This window comes from Lissotriton helveticus, chromosome 12 (assembly GCF_964261635.1).
Source record: "Lissotriton helveticus chromosome 12, aLisHel1.1, whole genome shotgun sequence".
In the NCBI taxonomy this organism is placed as follows: domain Eukaryota; kingdom Metazoa; phylum Chordata; class Amphibia; order Caudata; family Salamandridae; genus Lissotriton; species Lissotriton helveticus.
The window spans coordinates 447,358,391-447,378,005 of record NC_136073.1 but is presented as its reverse complement, the minus strand read 5'-3'; the positions used below and the strand labels follow the sequence as shown (position 1 = coordinate 447,378,005).

Here is a 19,615-nt window from a genome sequence, read left to right as displayed (position 1 = left end):
GGGGGACGGTGCTCAATTGGTTTTGCTCCTTCTTAGCCAACCGCCGTCAAACGGTCTGGGCCCCACCTGGATCTGCCGAAATGCCGCCTTTGGGAGTCGGAGTTCCTCCGGGCTCAGTATTGAGCCCTACTTTATTTAACATCCTCATGACCCCTCTGGCGACTTTGGTGGAGTCCTACGGGGCCCAGATCGTCTCATATGCTGAAGACACCCAGCTTCTCTTCACCTGCCGTATGAGCGAGGAATTCGATGGGGAAAGTATCCGTGAGTGCCTTGGGGCTGTTTTTAATTGGTTCCATCTGAACAGCCTCAAGTGCAACTCGGATAAATCAGAGATACTTTTCTTTGGATGTCCCTTGGAACCGGACTGGCATGGTTGGTGGCCTGCCGACAAGTTCCCTCCAGCTCAGGCTTCTAATTGGGCTAAGAACCTGGGAATCAAAATCGACAATGGGCTTACGCTCAATTCCCAGGTGGCAACTCTTACAGGAACCTGTTTCGGCATCCTCCGGATGCTTCGAAAGTTTTTCCCTTTGTTGTCCCAGGAACACCGGAGAATAATTGTACAGGCCCTCATTGGATCCAGATTGGATTATGCTAACATTCTGTATCTGGGTCTCCCAGAATACCTTTTACAGCGTATGCAGGTGACCCAGAATGCTGCAGCACGAGCTATTTTCGGCCTGCATCGTCGAGCCAGTGCCTCAAACCTGCTGCAATCCCTCCATTGGCTTCCCATACGGAAGAGTATAATGTTCAAGGCCTTGACATTAGCCCACAAAGCACTGCATGCCACGGGTGCAAAATACCTACAGAAGAGGCTGGCTTTTTACCGGCTGACGCGATCCTTAAGATCGGAGTCCCTAGCACTGGCTGCAGTTCCACGTATAAAGAGGGCGCGTCTGGGAGGGCGGTCCTTTAGATTCCTGGCCCCTCAGTTGTGGAATTCCTTACCCTTGTCCTTACGGTCCACATCCAATCTGCTGGCCTTTAGGAAGGGTCTCAAGACTTGGTTATTCATCCTCTGTTTTATTTTCATGTGTTGTTATGTTTTTTTTCAGTCTCTTTTCTGGGTCTGGAGCACAAAAGCGCCGGGACACTCCTTTGGAGTAGCCGTTGCGCTATACAAGACCCATAAATAACATAACATAACAAAGGAGAGGTCAGCATTCTCCACACCAAAGGGACATTATCAGTTCAAGGTAATGCCCTTTGAATTAAAGAATGCACCTGCCACCTTCCAAAGGTTGGTGAACAGGGTCTTGTCTGGGTTGGAACAGTTCAGTGCAGCTTACCTGGGTGATATAGCTGTATACAGTTCTACCTGGGGGGATCACTTAAACCACCTAAGGGAAGTGCTTCAGGCCATGCAGCAGGCAGGCCGACTATTAAGGCAAGCAAGTGACAAGTAGGGCAGAGTTCTGTGGTGTACCTGGGCCACCTGGTAGGTGGGGGCCATGTACAGCCTCTCCAAGCTAAAATCCAAACTATTTTGGATTGGACAGCTCCTGTTACCCAGACTCAGGTCAGGGCATTCCTTGAACTGACAGGGTACTATAGAAGGTTTGTTCAAAATTATGGGACCATTGTGGGGCCCCTAACAGAACTGACTTCTAAAAAGAGGCCCAAAAAGGTGATTTGGACCCCAGAGTGTCAGAAGGCTTTTGACACTCTGAAAGCTGCTATGTGTTCAGCACCAGTGTTACTGGCCCCTGACTACACAAAAGAATTTGTAGTTCAGACTGATGCTTCAGAGCACGGGATTGGTGCAGTTTTGTCACAGCTGAATGAAGGGAGCCTTAACCACCCAGTTGCCTTTATTAGCAGGAGGCTTCTTCCCAGAGAGCAGAGGTGAAGTGCCATTGAGAGAGAGGCTTTTGCTGTGGTGTGGTCACTGAAAAAGTTGAGACCATATTTGTTTGGGACTCACTTTCGTGTTCAAACTGACCACAGGCCTCTCAGGTGGCTCATGCAGATGAGAGGGGAGAATCCCAAGCTGTTAAGGTGGTCCATTTCCCTACAGGGAATGGACTTTACAGTGGAACACAGACCTGGGGTTGCCCATGCCAATGCAGATGGACTTTCCAGGTTTTTCCACTTAGCCGATGAGGACTACAAATGGTGTAGGTTAGTAACCCATCACCTTTCGTTAGGGGGGGGGCTATGTTGCAAAGTCATCCTGTGCCCTGGGCACCCCCCAACCTTTTGCTGACTGGAACTGGTGGTAACTGACTCTGACTGACCCTGGGTTCTGTTTAACCAGGCCCAGGGCCAGTGCCAAGCCAAAAGGAACACATTAGAACACAGTTAAGACACCCAACATACACTAGGGTACACTATAGTATGGTGGGGTACACCTGTAGTTGGCATGACCTACCACCTAAGCCCCTAGTATGTAATAGGGCAGGGGATTGAAACTACCTAGAAGTCTCCAGTATCCTGGGATATGGAAGTTTAGAGGCCAGCAGATTCTCTGCACCAGCATGTGTGCAGTGCTGAAACCTGAGGTCAGTTTAAAAGCTGCACTGGTGGCCAGGACAGCTGTTAAACCTTAAATTGTGGCCAATCTCGACTTTGTGGGTAGCAGCCCTTAAAAATTAAAAACCTACCATGTTTCTGCATATTAGGGACCCCCAGGGTCACCCCTAGGTATCCCAGGGGTGGGGGTCAGTTATCTATAAGGAGCACCCTTATAAAGTGAGTTTTTAGAAGCCTGGGTAAAGTGAAATTTTACATTTCACTCCCCACATTGTCTTAAAGAGGTGCTCAAATTCACTTTGATGCTGGAAGAATTGGGTAAGGGTGATCTGCAATATTTCTGCAGATTCAGAACCCCTGAAGTCTCCCCTAGTTGCACAGGGGGAGGGGGTCCGGTAGAAATTTGGGAAATACTTATAAAATATGGTTTTATAAGCCCTGGTGCTACAAAAGTGGCGCAAGTCATTTTCCCCATTGCAAACCACATGGCCCATATGTTAACATGGTAGGAAGTGATTGATTAATAAATATTGATAGGAGAGGACTAGCCGGACCATTCAAAGACTTCCCAGAATGGTCGTAGTAAATCCAACATTATGTGGTAAATAAATAATTAATTACCGGGTCTATTTTTGACTGGATACAATATAAACAGATAGCTCAATAAATAAGAGTCAAGATTCGAGGTAGCTGGAGTTGACAGGCTTTAATTAAGCATAAAAGGACAGGAACAGGACAGCCTGTACGGGAATGGGATGGCAGCTGCCGGGGGCAGGATCTGGGAGCATAAGGGTAACTTTTAATAACAGTGCACAATATTTATAGTTAAACAAATACATTGCATTCAATACAGTAGGCGTAGCAGTAGGCGGAGTTTGTAGCAGTCGCGAAAGATAAGGCATAAAGTGGGTGTAACAAGAGGTGTGTACAGGGCGTATACATAGACATGTGATGTAAACGTAACAGAATATGTCATAAATGGGGCGGAAACATGGAGGGGGCTACCTGAGCAGCTGGGACCTCTAACCTAGTGGTGCGCGCAAACTGACAATGACGTGTTACTAGGGAGAACTGGGGGGCTATGACTTCTGCGCTAGAAGAGGAGACTAAAGTCTGGAGTGTCAGAGCGACATGTACTCAGGCATATCTGGTATCTGGTGTTTATAGTACATGTTGATAGAATCCAAAAGTTATCAGGGCAAAGGCTAACAGACTTTAAGACTGGTGCACGCATTATTCTACATGTAGTGTGTGTGCGAGGAATATTCTATGAATATTAATACAGTATTTCTCTTACATGGAGACATAAAGGCTAGACCATGACGGAAACTATTGATGCGATTCAGTAGCTTAGGAATGCAGAGAAGGAGGGCTGGACTGATAACTAGAATCATAACATACTCTTGGCAGACTGGGAGGCAGAGCCAGGCCGAGCCGGGCACTGCGAGGCATGAAGTAAGTGAAGGGTCAGGGATACAGGTGGGGGCTGTATCGCTCCTCGGAGAGGGTTCAGGAGACAGGAGCTGAATCTGAGTCCGGGCCCTTTTGAGGCCTAGAAACGGGGACAATTCAATGAATTAACGTGCACACTGTAAAATGTGGCAAAGTAGGTTTACATAGGCCTAATATTCATAGCTTTCACGAGGACTGGAAACTAGCATACTAGAGATGGACACAACTGTAATTGCATCTTTAATCGATCAGAGGGGAATATATGCATATCGATCATGCACATATAACATAAGATGGGGAACACGTAGGCACATATAACATGGCAAAATTTACTTTTCCACATTCCCTCCTTGTGCCCTACGTTTCCATCAGGAAACATCAATATTCATGATACCATCTATTATTTCATATAGCATCATTTGCTCGTCTCGAATTGTCTTGGAACGGGATTTAGGACTAGGAATACAAGAGGTAGCGCACATGCCGCAAATCGCAGGGCCACATTGTATACAGAGGCAGCAACTGAATATGATCGTTACTGCAATACCTAGGAATGACAATACTTTCCATCCCCAGGCGGATATGATACTCCAGAGCCAACCGGACCATGTCCAGGTGCCTGGATTCTGGTGTAACTGATGGGCAATTTTATGAAGTCTGGTTATAGCTGAATAAACAGACGGCGCGTTATTAGGAATGAAAATGCAGCAACTAGATCCGATGACTCTACATGCTCCTCCTCTATCGGCCAGTATGACGTCAAGAACGATACGATTTTGGAGCACGACAAATCTCATAGCAGATTGCTCTTCGGTTAAGTTACCTAGAGCAGAAGTAGTCTCATTCACTACTGCTTCAAGGGTTCTGGTTAACCTACGGATTAACTTACTATTCTGGACAGGGCCTATAAAGAAGAAGAAACCTTTATTGAAATCTTGATATTGTTCTAGAGTAGTTTCAGTTTGATCGACAATCGGGGACTCGATCTCCCTTCTATGTCTGACGTGTACTAGATGTGTGTTTCTATGATAATCAGATGGGGCTAGAAAAACTGGTGGCAGTAGGAAGGCAATGTAACATGTTCCATCCCAATCGAGGGGCAGACGAACATATGCGGTCTGACCACAAACAAAATAAGAATGACGTGATGCTTTGAAAATAGATTTCCCACTGTCACTATACTTGACAGTAGTAGTACAATCACTATGTCCTACATGTGCGGAACCATTCTTTCTGACACATAATTCGCCTTTGACTGGTAGTACTGAAATAGCAGGCAAGTCTGGAGTAGTATCAGACTGAACATTCAGGACCATAAAAGTCGAAGAATAATTACCTAAATCATATACTTAATTTTCTAGATCTAACCCTGTTCTATGGGAGAGACCCTGCTTGTCTGGAAATCATGTTCTATTCAGAAGGGACATATCATTGGAGGATGACGTTAACATGGACCATGCTCCACACGAACCATTATGTGAAAACGGATAAGGAAAGAGTGGCAGAACTCCCTTCGGTGTCTGGAAAGGGGGGAGTCGACCACACACCCAACAATTAGTGGCATTGCTGGTCTGGTGTGAATAGTGTAACATTCGGATGAATGTATTATTTCTCATAGCAAGACGATAGGATAACTCGTGAGGAGGCAGATCACTAAATGTGTGCTCTACTGTAGCATTAGAAAACTTATTTACATGAGGAATTGGAAAACATAAATGTAATGCATAACTTGTGCAGGTAACCATCAAACTTAGAAACAATAAGAAACTTAGAAAAACGATACATCTTATAGAGTTTTGACTAACTCTCTCACTATGGGGGTCTATCTCATACATGTCAGAAACCTGTCTAACCGTTTCACCCGAGAGGGACTTAGACAATTAAACTGGCTGACTTATTTTACTAGACCGGAGCTTTAACTTATACTCCTGTTGCGGAGTTTTCTCTAACAGGGGAGGCTTGGATTCAGAGTCAATTTTTAGGCAGTCCTTAGAAATGTTCTTGGCAAATGTTTTTATACGCAATCCATGGAATTTCTTGATGTGGGACAGATGGACCCACCCCTTGCGGCCTTCCAACTTCACGGCCGTGCGGGTGGTCAGGAGGACAAGTCGCGGCTCTTTCCAACGAGGCTCCAGCGGACTTGAACGATCAAAGTTCCTGACCAACACGAGGTCGCCTGGAATGACCTCATGCGGTTTCACTTCAGTATTGTCTGGGAATGCAGCGGCAACCTGTGTACGACAAGAGTGTAGGGCAGACATCAAGGAAGCTAGGTAATCGGTCAACATATTAATGGAAACATCTGTAATACTGTGGGGTCTAGGTGTACCCTACATGTTTGGGGGGCGGCCGAATACGACCTCATAAGGGGACAGACCTGATCTGGAATGTGCAACCATCCTCATGAAGAATAAAGCAACTGGCAGGGCAACTAGCCAGTCTACACCTTTCTCTTTACATGTCTTGGCAATACGGATTTTCAGGGTCTGATTATGTCTCTCTACGAGACCGGCTGCTTCAGGATGGCGCACACAATGGAACTTCCACTGGTACCCTAACAAAAGGGAAACTTGTTTCATGAGTTCAGATGAGAATGGCTGGCCGTTATCAGAATACACGACCCTAGGGAGTCCATAGCGGGGAAAGAATTCACGAACCAACTGCTTGGCAGTGGCCGCGGCTGTGTAATCTGGAACTGGATATGCTTCTGTCCACCTGGACAAAGCGCATACAACTACGAGGACATACTTGAAACCTCGACATCGCTCCATCTGAATATAATCCATCTGGAGGACTTCAAAAGGGTGGTCAGGAGGTTGGAATCCACCTTGTTCCACCGGGACACTTTTACCTGGATTGAACTGGCAACATATCATACAGGTACGGACTTTCTGCTTGGCTGCAGCTCGTAAGTGTTTGTTGAACCAAAGGTTCTGTATACTGTCTAACATAGCTTTTTCTCCTAGATGTGCTGGACTATGTGCGGTATTGATAATGACTTGAACCATAGAGTCGGGGAGAAACCATGTGGCTTTTCCCTTCGTCACCCATCCTTGATCTGTCTGGACCCCTCCTTGTTCGGACCATTTCTTTATTTCTTCGGGAGTGGCATGTAACTGTATGTCTATGACATCTTGTGTAGGGTCCTTAACTGTCATACAAGTAGTCGGATCTAGAATGCATGTCTGTGTCTTGTTAACTGGAATGTCTGGAGTCTGAGCTGTAAGCTTGGCTTTTCGATCTGCTAGATCGTTACCTTGAGAAATGATGTCAGTAACTTTCGTATGTGCTTTGCACTTCATGATAGCGATAGCTGTCGGTAAATGTATTGCATCTAACAGAGCTTGAATGAGGAGACCATGCTGAATCTTGTTTCCATGAGAAGTCATGAAACCTCTCTCCTGCCAGAGCACTCCGAAGTCGTGTACAACTCCGAATACGTAACGTGAATCTGTATATATGTTTACTTTCTGGTTCTTGGCACGTATGCAGGCTTGGGTCAGAGCAACGAGCTCTGCTGCTTGAGCAGACAGGGTGTCAATACGGTGCGTTTCTATTACTTCGGTTTCAGTAGTCACTGCATACGCGGCTACTAGTTCTCCTGTACTAGTTCTCATACATGAACCATCCACATAAAGTGTCAGGTCGGGATTAGGTAATGCAATGTCTGTCAGGTCTTGTCTTGGCTTGGTCATAGTGTTAACAACTTCCACACAGTCATGTGTGGCAGGATTTGAAGTAACTGACGGTAACAGTGTAGCAGGATTTAGAACGTTGCAGCGTCTGATTTCTATGTGTGGCTGGAACAGTGTCAATTCGTAACCTGTTAAACGTGCAATTGTCAAATGCTGAGTCTGTGTTCGGTTTAAAAGAACTTCCACGGAATGTGGAACTTGTACTGTCAGGGAGTGTCCTAACACTATGGAATCACTTTGTCTGATTGCTAGAGCTGTGGCTGCAACTGACTTGAGGCACGCAGGCAGAGCCTGGGCTACTGGATCGAATGTGCTCGAACAATAAGCACAAGGCTTGTACTGTCCTGCTTGATCTTGTGTGAGGACAGATAATGCAGTACCATTACGTTCTGTGACAAAAAGTGTAAAGGCTTACTGTAGTTCGGTGTAGCTAGAACAGGTGCTTGGCATAAGGCTTTCTTTAATTCATTAAAACTAAGTGTATGTTCAGATGTCCAAGGGAGGACAGTCGATACGGCTGCCTCCTGTGTCGTTAACTGTATCAGTGGCTTGGCTAGAAATGCATACGGAGGAATCCATTGTCTGCAGTAGGAAGTAAGGCCGATAAAAGCACGTACCTCCTTCTGTGTCTTGGGCTGTGGAAGACTCGCTATTAACTGGATACGGTCTGGTGTCAACTGCCTACCCCACTTGGACAGTAAGTGGCCTAAGTAGATCACTTGCTGGACACAGAACTGGAGCTTTGAAGGGGACACCTTGTGCCCCATCTCGGACAGAAAATACAGAACTGTAAGTGACGCTCGTTCGCAGTCACGTTCAGAACGGGCTGTGATCAGTAGATCATCGACATACTGGAGCAGGGCAGTGTCTGATGGCATGTGAATGTTGTCTAGTTGTCTCTTAAGTGCTTGACTGTAAATACTAGGACTTTCTGTGAAACCTTGAGGAGCTCGTGTGAATTTATAGCTCCTTCCATTTAAACAAAAACCGAAAAGGTACTGGCTTGTCTGGATGAATGGGAACACTAAAAAATGCATTCTTGAGGTCTATAACAGTGAAAAATGTAGCTTCAGAATCAATAGCTGTTAATAGGGATGAAATATCTGGGACTACTGGATACTGGGGTATGATACATTTATTAAGCTCTCGAAGGTCAATCACTAATCGATATACTGGAGGTGCATTTGGATCAGTACGTTTCATGACTGGAATGATAGGAGAATTGCATACATTGGAGTCAGTTTCTACAACCACTCCTTGAGCAATGAGCTCGTCAATAATTTTGGATAAGGCTGCTACAGCCTCAGGTGGCAATCTGTACTGTCTGATTCGTGGCAAGACTATACCTTGCTTGAGGGTCACACGATGGGGTGTGATTTGCATAAAACCTACATCAGTTGGACCTTGTGCCCATAAATGCTGCGGTACATTGGATAATCTTGGATCAAAATCGCGTAATACATAGTGACCTTTAAAGTCACGCAAAAACAATCGTATTCCTTCTGGAGAGCAGCAAATTACTGCACCTAATTCTTTCAATGTTTTGATGCCTAACACATTTTCTGGACATGACTTCGTAAGTAACAAATCAGTAGTTCGGGACAATGGACCAACTTCTAGAGTAACTGGCTTTGAAATCTCGTTAACAATAGGCTTTCCTGAAAATCCAAGGGAAACATTTCTAGAGCCTGAGAGCGGAGCCCCTGGAACCTCGTCATGACTGATAGTAGTCCTACTTGCCCCTGTATCAATCAAAAACTTTCTGTCTTTCCCTAATACTTGACTGTGTACATAGGGACCCTCTTGATCTACAGGTATCTCGATGAGAGGCAAGCCTACCTCCCTCTCTAGGCTGTTTCATGAATACTGTTGATACTCTGGATACTCTGTCTGGGCATACTGGTACATCTGCTGTGTAACATGCTGTGTTGCAGCGATAGGCTGCGGTGCTGGAACTGTCTGTTGTGCATTCTGTGGTGACTGAGAAGTCTGTGAGACTTGTTCTGGTCTAGGCGGACGTGGTCTTTCTTTAGTTTTACCAGTTGCTATGTTGTGTTTCAGAACTGCACACTCGTTTATAAAATGACCTGGCTGTTTACAATAATTGCAAGTCCCTTTAACGGGAGCTGCAGAATGACTGGCTTGATTCGGACCCCTCTTCTGACTGTCTTGTGGAACAGATTGTGCAACTAGTACTTTCATTTTCGTGTCCTTCATACGTCTCCTTTCGTGATCTTGTTCTTCCCTGATTCTATTCTGGTGATACTGGAGCATCTGGAGCATTTGTGACGGAGTATTAGCTTGCCAACTACTTTCGACTTTCAAAACTCGATTTTTAACTTGTGGACTTGAATTCTCGACTAGTTTAGTAACAAAAAGATGAGGGTACGACTCGCTACTTGTCTTCAGACCACTGTTGATAATGAAACAATTTTCGAATCTAGAATAAAAATCACTAGTATCTTCATCCTGTTTCTGTTTGCATGCTGAAATTGCATCCCAATCTTCCTTTTTCGTGGCTAATAATCTTGGCAAAACTTGAATCAATAACTCGGGCAATTCTTTACATTTGTCCCCAAGACCGGTACCTGGTACTCGTATTTTATCTTCAGCTTCTAGAGCTGTCCAATCAATCTTTTTCTCTCCCACCTCTCATTCTTTTTCCTTGAGTTTTTCATATACCCCTGCGGGCAACAGGACCTTTAGCATTTTAATAATATCTGGATACGTGTATTCTCCCATACGGAGCATGTCTTTTAATTCTCGATGGAACCCTGCTGGATCTTTGTCGTGACAAGGAATTAATTTCTTCATCTCTAAGAGTTCCATCTTTGTGATAGGGGTGTAAACAAATACTCGTTGCATTTCACCACCCGGTGTCCTAACTGGGTGCACTTCTCGTAACGGATTCTGTCTGTCTATGTAAAATGATTTACTTTCTGGAGGTGAGACATGAACAAAATGCGGATTCAGAAACGTTCTATATTTGTGGCGCTGTTCTAGAATGACACTAATTAATTCGGTACCTAAACCTCTCCATCTATACTGGAGCAACTCGTTCAGAACATCGTGTAACGGACCTGGATCAGAATGCTGACCCTCATACAGTGTAATGAGGTGCTGGATCATATACATACCCACCAGTCGCTGCTCGGCCGGGGGCAGTTTCAGAAACATTTGTGCCACTATTTCGTCTGGAAAAGTGGTAGAATCAGTAGTCCATCGGACTGCTGATCGGACTAGTTCTTGTTCATGCATGGTACTAAGTTCACTATAACCGATACGTGATTTCAGAATATGATCGGTAGCTTGAAATACTTGTTCAAGAGAACCTCGTTCTGGTGCTGGAAGATGAAAAACTTTCTTGTGTTCTAGGCGTGAATGTCGGTCTAGAAGTCTAGATTTACCTACATACGCTATTCTGGCGGTATTCTCGTCGTTTACCTCTTCAGTATCAGAATCGTCTTCTTTCTCGCTTACTTGTGCTGCATTTCGTTTCTCGTGCAACCTTATTATTTCCCTACGAATTTTCTTGTACATACTCTCTATACTACTGAGTGTCTTGTGTCTTCCCTCGGCTATATGATCACTCCACTTTGTCAGAACTCTCATTTCGATCGGATCTTTAGTCGGACAATCTTGTTCCCTTATTAAACAATTAACTAGAAACTTTAATAGCATGAGCTGGGTCTCAGCTTTCCTTTGAGACATGATTTCGCCAATACTTTCTGGGTCTTCTCCTGTACGGATGAAACGATATATTCTGTCTAGATCTTCTTTCATATTCGGTAGGGTGTCCAAATACTCGGTCACCCGTCTTACACGCAATGAATATATAACCATATTATCATCGCCTGGGACTGGATCATAACGGCATTCGGTGAGAGCTCGTCTGATATCTGCAACGGACTGATATTTGGGCGTACGCTGTAACGCACGTTCATGTAACTCGACTAACGTTACACGTTTGTGTGGCGGAGGGGTACCAGGAGGACCTCCCCCCGCGGCCCCTAAACTGGAATCGTCGACCGATACTCTTCGTGCTGGCAGAGTGACCGGTGTAGCGGGCACTTGTACTGTAGGCTGGACCGGGGGTACCGTAACAGGTGCTGTAACAGGTGCCCCGGTGGCTGGAGGAACAGGAATTACATTATTTACAGGAGCTGGCGGAACAGGATTTGCATATTCTGGGACTGTGTCGTCCAAGTAGGACGAGAGAAAAATATCAGCTGCGGTCGGTTTGTGACGTAGCTTAATCGGAACTAATGGCGGCGGAAAATTACATGGTGCTTCCGGGGTTGCTTTCGGCAAGCCCTCAGCAAGAAGAGGATACATACCCTTAATAAGGGCATTTCTCTGTCTGTCTGACTGTTCGGCTTTAACTCGTTCACCTATTTCGATCAATTCCCTTTCTTGGGCTCTTTCTGAGGATTCTCTACTTAACTCTGACTTTCTGATTTCTTTCTCTGTTCTTTTGTGAGATTCTTTGCGCCATAACTCGCTGGCATCTTTCTGGGACTGTCTTGATTTCTTTTTCCATAATGCTTCTTCTACTCGCATGATGCACTCGGCATCCCACGTACCTGATACGGGCCATCTATACTTTTCTTCTAATTCCTTGGTGTACTCTACCCATAAATCTAGATATAATATGGCACTTATGCCATGCTTGTGATACATAAAATGACCTGGACTGTCCCTAGGCGGGACAGGAACTGCTTCCTCGAGCAGACCTTTTCTAGTTTTTAACTGACGTAACTTTGAGAACAGAGGCATAACTAGGCTAGAGTCTGGACACAATACAATACACAATGAACACAATAATAACTGAAAACGAATCATTCATACCACGACATTGAAAACACATGAAATAACATTTAAAAATAACGGTTCGGACAGAATACTACCTGGAATACTGAAAACAGAACCACATGAATTTCTCGAGAACAGAACTTACTAGAATTACTAGATGCACTGCTGAAACAGTACGAAACTTACCGGTCTCATAAAGAGACACGTCAGGACCCGCATCCACCTAGGTGGACACTTTGTGTTGGATCTGTGTACCCAAACCCACGGACCAGAGACAAATTAATTGACCCTGTCTAGATACTACCCCAGCAACGGTACTCACCGGGCAGCAAGAACGGAAGGCCTCGGACTGGACTGGACTGCTACGACGACGGACGGACGAACTTCGGACTTCAGTTACATTACAGGTGGGCCTCCGGATACCTCGGACCTTGGACTCTCGGCTTGGGCTCTGGTCGGGACTCGCCGCGTTCCTCCACCGCCTCGTCTGGATGCTGGACCGCAACCTCCGTCTCCTCCGTGGGCCTGAGGGATACTTGAAGCAGAAATATCTGCACGTGGCCGGTATGGTTCCGTCACGGCTGCAGAGGATCAGGGGGCCTGCGTGGCTTCTCCGGCGCGTGGGGAAAGGGCAAGTCCCTATTCGGGCGCCATTATGTGGTAAATAAATAATTAATTACCGGGTCTATTTTTGACTGGATACAATATAAACAGATAGCTCAATAAATAAGAGTCAAGATTCGAGGTAGCTGGAGTTGACAGGCTTTAATTAAGCATAAAAGGACAGGAACAGGACAGCCTGTACGGGAATGGGATGGCAGCTGCCGGGGGCAGGATCTGGGAGCATAAGGGTAACTTTTAATAACAGTGCACAATATTTATAGTTAAACAAATACATTGCATTCAATACAGTAGGCGTAGCAGTAGGCGGAGTTTGTAGCAGTCGCGAAAGATAAGGCATAAAGTGGGTGTAACAAGAGGTGTGTACAGGGCGTATACATAGACATGTGATGTAAACGTAACAGAATATGTCATAAATGGGGCGGAAACATGGAGGGGGCTACCTGAGCAGCTGGGACCTCTAACCTAGTGGTGCGCGCAAACTGACAATGACGTGTTACTAGGGAGAACTGGGGGGCTATGACTTCTGCGCTAGAAGAGGAGACTAAAGTCTGGAGTGTCAGAGCGACATGTACTCAGGCATATCTGGTATCTGGTGTTTATAGTACATGTTGATAGAATCCAAAAGTTATCAGGGCAAAGGCTAACAGACTTTAAGACTGGTGCACGCATTATTCTACATGTAGTGTGTGTGCGAGGAATATTCTATGAATATTAATACAGTATTTCTCTTACATGGAGACATAAAGGCTAGACCATGACGGAAACTATTGATGCGATTCAGTAGCTTAGGAATGCAGAGAAGGAGGGCTGGACTGATAACTAGAATCATAACATACTCTTGGCAGACTGGGAGGCAGAGCCAGGCCGAGCCGGGCACTGCGAGGCATGAAGTAAGTGAAGGGTCAGGGATACAGGTGGGGGCTGTATCGCTCCTCGGAGAGGGTTCAGGAGACAGGAGCTGAATCTGAGTCCTGGCCCTTTTGAGGCCTAGAAACAGGGACAATTCAATGAATTAACGTGCACACTGTAAAATGTGGCAAAGTAGGTTTACATAGGCCTAATATTCATAGCTTTCACAAGGACTGGAAACTAGCATACTAGAGATGGACACAACTGTAATTGCATCTTTAATCGATCAGAGGTGAATATATGCATATCGATCATGCACATATAACATAAGATGGGGAACACGTAGGCACATATAACATGGCAAAATTTACTTTTCCACAATTATATTGTTGAATTTCTCCTAAAGTGCACATACAATAAGTTATGAGACTTTCTTGTTTGTAAGTCAAAATTCAGCCTTTCAGTGGTCTGCCCTGATTGGTCAGATTTAAGTGGATTAGCCAGGCTGCTGGGAGGGCAGTGATCTGTTCTATAGGAATTCCAGGCCAGGAGGTGGCGTCGTAAACTACGCTCTTCAAAGGCAAGAGGGGAGGCCTGGGTTTTAGTCCACAATGACAGTCGTGACCCAGAGTCAGGACTAGGCTTAAGAAAGGAATTTGCAGATGTTACTGGGATGGTCCATGGAAATGAGATATCCCAGGGGGTGTGTTTAGCTAGCTCTTACCTCCTTGCTAGAAAATCAGCCATTATGGAGTTGGAAGGATGATGCATTCTGGGACAAACTAATGCCACACTCCACAGGATGTGGTCATAACTAGGAGGAGTTGCCCTGCTCTCATTGGTCAGCAGTGACATGGTGCTTGACCCAGAGAATTTTGAATAAGTATCTGAGAGGGGCAGAACCCTCCAGATCAGCTGCTTGAAACTGAATGAAGCAAGAAGTGCCCTGCTGAAGATTTTGCTGTGTGCAAGGAACTCTAAGGCATGACCTATGAAGACTGCACCATCTGAAACTACAGCCCTGTGGATTACCTTGCTGCCAAAAGACTCAAGAGTGGAAACTCCCTGCAAGCTACAGGTTAACAGAGCTCACCTGGACAGCCCCACAAAGAATTCCAAGCCTAGAGTACAGTGGATTTGTAAGGGTTTTGTTCAAGTGGATTGCTGCATTGAAGTCTCACACTTTCAAGGACCCTCTTGGAGATTCCAGAACCTTGGATTGTGTGTTGGATACTTTGGGACCTGCAAGCAGAACGCCAGGAAGGTGTTCTAACTGGACCCCGCTTGCTGAAGAAGGCGGCCCACTACAGTGGTGAGAATTCTTCAGAACAATTTATAAAGGTGTGTCCCTGACAGGGAAAACAAAAAGACTTAAAGGGGCGCTGTTGGTTTCTAAGCACTAGAAAGTGACTAATCTTTAAAAATTCATATATCAGGTTCCCTACAGTGGATTATTTTCGTTTTGGTGTCATTTAAAAGATACAAATATTACCTATTTTTATAAATTGGTGTTGGATTTTTATTTTGTGTTGTGTCTAAATTATTTACTGAAATGGTGTTTTTAAATGCTTTACATACCTGTCTTTGAAGTTAAGCCTGTCGGCTCGCAGCCACGTTACCAAGGGTTGAGCAAAGGAATAATTTTCTAAGACCTATGCTGAGTCCTATCATGTGTTAGTGGCCTTATTGCCAGTGGCAGACCTACATTTGCCCCTACCAATAACCCACTTTCCAACAAAAGTCCTCCAGGAATCTCAGTCATCTATCAAATAGAGCCTCAACTCTAATAGGGTGGTTTGAGTACAAAAGAAGAACCAGTATCCATGAACATAAACATCCAGCTCCTCATTGAATTCTTCAAATAACTTGAACTGGTTATTAGTGGAACTATGTCCGTACATTGTCACTTGTTATGGAGTGAGGATTCTGGGGCCTATTCACAAAGGCATTTTGGAGTAAGTAATTCCTATTCCTGTTGTGCTGTTTAACATCTACATACATACCTTTGTGAATTGGCCCCTAAACATGGAAAATTGAAATACATTAGGAACATTGAAGGGATATTCAAACACAAGCAGAACAAACACAAAATAATTTGTCCTCTCTGTCACTAAGAGAGAGTTGGGCATTTCAGGTTTATTCACATAGACATGTTAGACTACATAAACGAGTACTCAAGAAGAAGAACTCATAAGTGCTTTTGGTAATCCTCCCTCTGTCTTCTGCCTCAGTCTAACATACATTCGTCTATCTCTAAATGTCAACTGTTTCAAAAGGGACCAAAGACAACACTCCTATTTGTTTGACAATACATAAGTTCTCAACATAGCTCGAGGAAAGTCCACAAACCAGGTTCTGTCTTTGGGAACAGATACATACCTCCCTCTCCCTTTCATTCTTGGTCAACCTCATTTGCCGCAGCATTTGAGACCTTTGCTCCATCATTAAGGTTCTTTCATAAGTATAAGCAGTGATGTCACTGTTGTGCTGAAAAACAAAGAAAAAAAACAATACATAAGATACCAATGCAAGAACAGACTCTTACCTGAATTTAATATTGAACTATGATGTTACAACATCTTTTGCTCAATCATGACTTCATTCAGGGACTCTGATGTACATACACAAAACAGCGGGTTCGTTTAGGACTTCTTAAAACAATAATGTTATTTCAGGTCTTCAATTGTGTTTAATCATTGCATTCACAATTTGTAACAGTGGCTACCATTATGCATGGTCTAGAGTGGTATCATAGGAGATTCTGTTCTGTACTTTTGTTTGTTTGGTGATGTCTCCAGGCCTGGACTTATCTGGCCTGCAAACTCTGGACCCAGTAATCCCAAGCCTGGGGACTATGGATCCTGAGACAACTACAGAGCTTTGGGGGTTGCATGCAGCTGTTGAGCCCAACCCTCACCTTCTTGCATTCTTCAGCAAGGCAGGAGCAGAAGAAGCTCACTCAAGATGAAGAAATTACGAGCTTGCCTTTTCGCAGCGTCCTTCTACTATGGTCTGGCAAACAAATAGCCCTCCACCCATTTATCACCTGCGCCAAGCAGGGAAACATGTCGAACTGGACTCAGTTCTCCTTGGTCCACCTATTATTCCCCATTCATGGGAAAACTATTTTTAACGCCTGCTATCTTGATTATACTGTAGGGTAAAATGAATTATGGCCCGGAAATTATAATGGAGTCTATAGTGATGAGTTGTATAATGAAATATGTTTTTTTAATGAAGTAATCTCACCAGAACCACTGTATGTACATAGCGTTGTAAAAAACTACAGGAGCAAAAACATATCAACCACGTTAGGATTGGGGTAGATAATCAGAATAAACATATAGTATCCCAACTGGTATTATTGAAAGACAATTAGAATGGATATGCAACAAACATTATCAGAAAAGAAAATAAGGAGACTCATTGAATATTTCAGATGTGCTCATGGCATCATGTTTATCTAGAAGTAGTTAGGCAAAATACAGTTGTAGCAGCACTGTAGGTAAACAATTAACAATACAACCCAAATTGTACTTGGTGCTCAAGGTGTGCAAGTGATGAACAGGGTGGCGACGCAAGTGACAATTGTGATCAGCATAAACGGCGCATAGCGAATGGTGCTTGGATATAAACAGTGAGGAAATGAGACACAATGTGGCTCCAGCTGTATCGTGAAGCTTGAGTTCTAAATTAGGTTGATTGTAAAGGATGAACCACATTGTGGGCTGCGCCTCTTATTGCGCTGAGCGGTCGACGACGTTTCGATCCTAGTTATTTGGGATCATCTTCAGGACTGGGTTGAAGGGGAAACGGTGCTGTTGGAACTTATATAAGTCAGCGGTCATCTGGGGGGAGAGAACAAAACTCAAGCCCTGCTGACGAAAAACTTTTCGGATCCAGTCTGATGGGTAATTCTAAGGTAAGGAATATATATAACTGTTTCTTTGAAATAGTATTGACAGCAGAATGTTTACAATGCACCCAGTTTTGAATGCTTTTTGTTCATCCATATGTGCAAAAGGTGTCAAATATCGGGGGGCATACATTAGACCCAGTCTCCTACAGCCACTCACTTTATTGGGCAAATTATTGTGCTTTGTTTTCCGTGTGGTCAGTAGTCTCACCCACTTTTAAAGCACCCAAACTCCCACTCCAAATAGGAGCTGAATAAACATGGACTCAACCTTTCTTAACCGCAAGATCACTGCACCTCCTTTCTTGGGTTATCGTGCCATGGGTACCTAGACTCTCCGAACTGGATATTAAATCTCTTGATCCCTTTGTTTCTCTTTTAATCTGTTCCACTAAAATACACAACACCTCTTTCCGCTTGGTTTTCCGCAGAGATGGTCACCATGAAAATGTTTTGCAAACAAACCAAATGTCATGAGCAAAGAGACTATGATCTTTTCACAAAAAATGTTTTATTGATGACTTTCACAACACCACTAAGGCAGTTTGCACTAATGTTTAGGAACTTAGCAACTCCCTTTGCTTCAATACTTTCATCTCAATTTGGTGTCACTCAATCAATCAATCAGAGTACTTGTAGAGCGCGCTACTTACCAGTGAGGGTCTCAAGGCGCTGAGGGGGGTTGCTGCTACTGTTTGAAGACCCAGGTCTTGAGGAGTCTTCTGAAGGTGAGTAGGTCTTCGGTCTGCCGTATGTGGGTAGGGAGGGTGTTCCAGGTCTGGCGGCGAGGTAGGAGAAGGATCTGCCGCCGTAGGTCATACGTTGGTTGCGGGGGACAGCGGTGAGAGCGAGGCTGGGGAAGCGGAGCTGGCGGGAGGGGGTGTGGAAGCTGAGTCTGCTGTTCAGGTAGGCTGGTCCGGCGTTGTGGAGTGTTTTGTGTGCGTGGGTGAAGAGCTTGAAGGTGATCCTCTTGTCGACGGGGAGCCAGTTTCAGTCTCTCAGGTGGGAGATGATGTGGCTGTGGCAGGGGACGTTGATGATCAGTCGGGCGGAGGCGTTCTGGATGCGTTGTAGTCGTCGTAGGTGTTTGGTTTGGATCCCTGCGTAGAGTGCGTTGCCGTAGTCCAGTCTGCTGCTGACGAGGGCCTATGTCATTGTTCTTCTTATTTCGGTCGGGATCCACTTGTAGATGCTGCAGAGCATGCGGAGGGTGTTGTAGCAGGAGGAGGAGACGGTGTTGACCTGCTTGGACATGGAGAGGGAGGAGTCGAGGACGAATCCTAGGTTGCGTGCATGGTCGGTGGGTGTTGGTGCTGTTCCCAGTGTGGTCGGCCACCAGGAGTCATCCCAGGCTGAGGGGGTGGGTCCGAAGAGGAGGACCTCCGTCTTGTCCGAGTTCAGCTTAAGACGGCTGCTCCTCATCCAGTCAGCGACGGCCTTCATTCCCTTGTGGAGGTTGGTTTTGGTGGTATGTGGGTCCTTGGTGAGGAGAGGATGAGCTGGGTGTCGTCGGCGTAGGAGATTATGTTGAGGTTGTCGTGGTGGGCCACTTGTGCGAGGGGGGGCATGTAGATGACGAACAGCGTCGGGCTGAGGGATGAGCCCTGGGGGACGCTGCAGATGATGTTGGCGGCTTCGGATCGGAAGGGTGGGAGGCGGACTCTCTGGGTTCTGCCTGAGAGGAAGGACGTGGTCCAGTCAAGGGGCCTCTCTTGGATTCCGGCTTCTCGGAGGCGTGTCTTTAGAGTGCGATGGCACACCGTGTCGAAGGCTGCTGACTGGTCCA

The 19,615-nt window shown here is 45.3% G+C and overlaps 1 protein-coding gene across 1 annotated transcript in view; it reads right to left on the bottom strand.

Annotated features, from left to right (window-relative positions):
• Positions 1-19,615, bottom strand: part of SLC12A4 (solute carrier family 12 member 4) — a 546,284-nt gene that overhangs the window by 68,890 nt on the left and 457,779 nt on the right. Inside the window, exon 21 of the mRNA XM_078670770.1 lies at positions 16,293-16,400. Within this exon, the coding sequence (XP_078526896.1) occupies positions 16,293-16,400 (108 nt within the window). The remainder of the gene's footprint in view (positions 1-16,292; positions 16,401-19,615) is intronic.